The 3,074-nt window shown below is 32.1% G+C and overlaps 1 protein-coding gene across 1 annotated transcript; it reads right to left on the bottom strand.

The window, feature by feature from the left end:
* Positions 1-1,557: 1,557 nt before the first annotated feature.
* LOC130870061 (olfactory receptor 10AG1-like) lies at positions 1,558-2,502 on the bottom strand. The gene has a single exon (XM_057762633.1). It carries the CDS (start codon positions 2,500-2,502, stop codon positions 1,558-1,560), a length of 945 nt encoding a protein of 314 aa, XP_057618616.1.
* Positions 2,503-3,074: the final 572 nt, after the last annotated feature.

The following is a 3,074-nucleotide window of genomic DNA, read 5'->3' on the forward strand; positions in this document are numbered from 1 at the left end:
AGGAGACTGTCCTCCAGTCATGATTTAAGAGATGTCTATGATTGGTACACAGTTCACAGTCAAAACATTGATGTTAAATGGAAATGAGTTATGCTCTTTGAAAACTGTTCATTTCTGACAGATTTTATGATGATCAAATGTTAAAAGTATTTCTTAACCGTTTTCTAAATTTTCATATTAAATATTAAAATACTAAATAAATACTACTTAAGATAAAAGACTTTTATTAAAAGTAATTGTCAATGATAACTTAATGTTATATTGTGAAAATATTGCAATTGAGTATACAAAATGAATGAAAATTGCTAGAAAAACTCATATTACTAAACTATGATCTCAAGGACAAAAACTAAACCATGAGGTTATTTTTAAAAAGTAAATTATGAAATGTTTAAACTTCCTTTTCACCTATTTAATTAAATATAGTACTTATATAAACAATTGCTGGAAAAGAATGAGAAACATTAGTTTAAATTATTTTTATGGTAGAATTAGGAACATTATACATGCTATATTTGGTTGAATAAATATTGCTTTAAATTATTTTTAAATTGTTTAAAAATAAATTGTTTTTTAACATAAAAAAAATTGTCGTTCCAGAAGATTGAAAAAGTACAAATGTAAAAGCCCTCATGTAATAGATTTCCACACAGAGGTCAAATCACCTTTCTAAAATACTAAAAAGGCATGCAACATTAGTGAGAGTTTTTGTTCATCTATTACTACAGGAAATCTTTTCATTTGTTTTTGTTCTGTTTTCTTATTGGGTATGGAAACAAAGTTCCGTAGGTAAAAATGAAATGGCTGGTTATTTCATAATATGTATAGTACATCTTTCAACAATAAATAAATTTTATTTGTATTTTATTATCATTGTGAAAACAATGATTACATACTTAAATGAGAAGAGTCCTAGAAATGCTATACATACATACATACATACATACATACATACATACATACATACATACATAAAACAAGCATAAAAATATCTTCTAACTTTTCACAATTACTGTTAATTCTTTATATTATAATTTCTCAGTATCAATTTGATATCCTTCTTACTTGGGGATAAACATCAGAGTCACAATAGTAACACCATATCTACAAAGTGCAATGAACAGAAGCAGCAAGTTTGGGGTTAAATATAGTTTATGGAATTTTTAATATCATAGACATGATGTTATTCAAGTAGAAAATTGCTAACGGAAAGGAAAATGACGAATAACACAGAACCAAAGAAGACCACCATCTCATTCAAAAAGATAGCCACACAGAGAAAGTGAATATACAAAGGGAGCGATGTCACAGAAGTGACTGACTTTCTAGAAACCCAAAAATGACAAAGAGAACATTTGCAAGTCTTCTCTGTGCAAACAAGGATTTGCTGACATAAGAGCCCACCACTAACTGGGTCCATAGACCAGATACTAGCAAAGAGGGCTACAGAATTCCATGTAACCGTAGCTAGGAAGTAGCATTCTGTGGCATCCAGAATAAGGTGTCCCAGTATCACAGCTAGTTACAAAATTTAATTTAGACATTAGTAAACACACATTATTTTCTAAGTAACAATTTTCTCAGTGCGGCAATCACGTCCTTGTTCTTAAGGCTGTATATCAAAGGATTAAACATGGGAGTCACAATGGTGTAGAAGAGAGAGAACAGTTTGTCAGTTCCTGGAGAATGTGTGGACTTTGGTCTCAAGTAAGTAACCGTGGCTGATCCAAAAAATAAAAACACTACAAGCAAATGGGAAGAACAAGTGGAAAAAGCTTTTGCTCGTCCTGTGGCTGTTGGCAGCTTCAGAATGGTAGCAACGATTTTGCTATAAGAAGCAAGTATCAACATAAAAGGTACTGTAGCAATGAGAATAGTCACTAAGTAGACAGACCGTTCATTAACCGAAGTATCTTCACAAGCTAGTTTGAGAATGGGAGGTAAGTCACAGAAGAAGTGGTTAATTCGATTAGAATTGCAAAAACTTAGAGAGAATATCTGACAGGTTTGTGCTACTTGGAATGGCATTCCTCCAAGCCATGAGCCCGCAGCCAGCTGATTGCATTTTACTGGGTTCATGACCAAGGGATAGTGCAGAGGGTTGCAGATAGCCACATAGCGGTCATAAGACATCACAGCCAGAGGGAAACATTCAGTGGCTCCCAGAATAAGGAAGAAGCACGTTTGTGTGGCACAGGCTAGCTTGGGTATGTTTCTATTCTGAGTACCAATGTTGTACAGAATTCTCGGAAGAGTGACAGATATATAACAGATTTCCAGAGAAGAAAAGTTTGCCAGGAAAAAATACATGGGCTTCTGTAGTGCAGGATCGAGGATGGTTATCACAATTATGGAGCTATTTCCAATTAGGATAATGATGTAAACTAAGGAGAACATTCCAAACAGAAACCCCTGGAGGTTGGGAAGGTCAGAGAATTCCAGGAGGATGAAATGTGTGACTGTGGAGGCATTGTCCTCTGTTCTGATCTCTGCATGATCCATACTTTGAGATGATTTAGTTCAAATTGGAAGTTACGTGACTGCATTTGTTTGTTTGTACTGCATATAAATTACAACCCAAACTTCTTAATTTTCTGAAAGAAAAAAATATACAAGCATACATCTTATATGTTCTGTTAAATGTTGAGAAAGTATATTTCTTGCTAGTCAGAATATGCAATAAATACTCTCTGAATTTTCTGTTAATTTATACAGTTAGCATTTTGGTTGTTTTCTATTATTATGCTTCCTTTTACTTTACTTCTTAATGAATCAAGTTCAAAATTTGAATCAATATTCAGCTTAATAATGATTCAGTCTTTTAATTGACTTTTTATCACTTCCCAAATAATTTGTTTCACGCTTATTATATATATATTAATTTTATAAATTATTAAATAATACACAGATATTATTCAATACAAGAGTAATATGCCAAAGTATGTAAAATGCTTGAGGGATAATATATATTGACATTTTAATATAATCCTTCTTTTATGGGTTTGATGGTTTTATATATAGGTTCCTTTAGTACAGCTGTACCCCAAATATAATACGGAATTTAAAATATTAAA

This window comes from Chionomys nivalis, chromosome 2, assembly GCF_950005125.1.
Source record: "Chionomys nivalis chromosome 2, mChiNiv1.1, whole genome shotgun sequence".
Classification (NCBI taxonomy): domain Eukaryota; kingdom Metazoa; phylum Chordata; class Mammalia; order Rodentia; family Cricetidae; genus Chionomys; species Chionomys nivalis.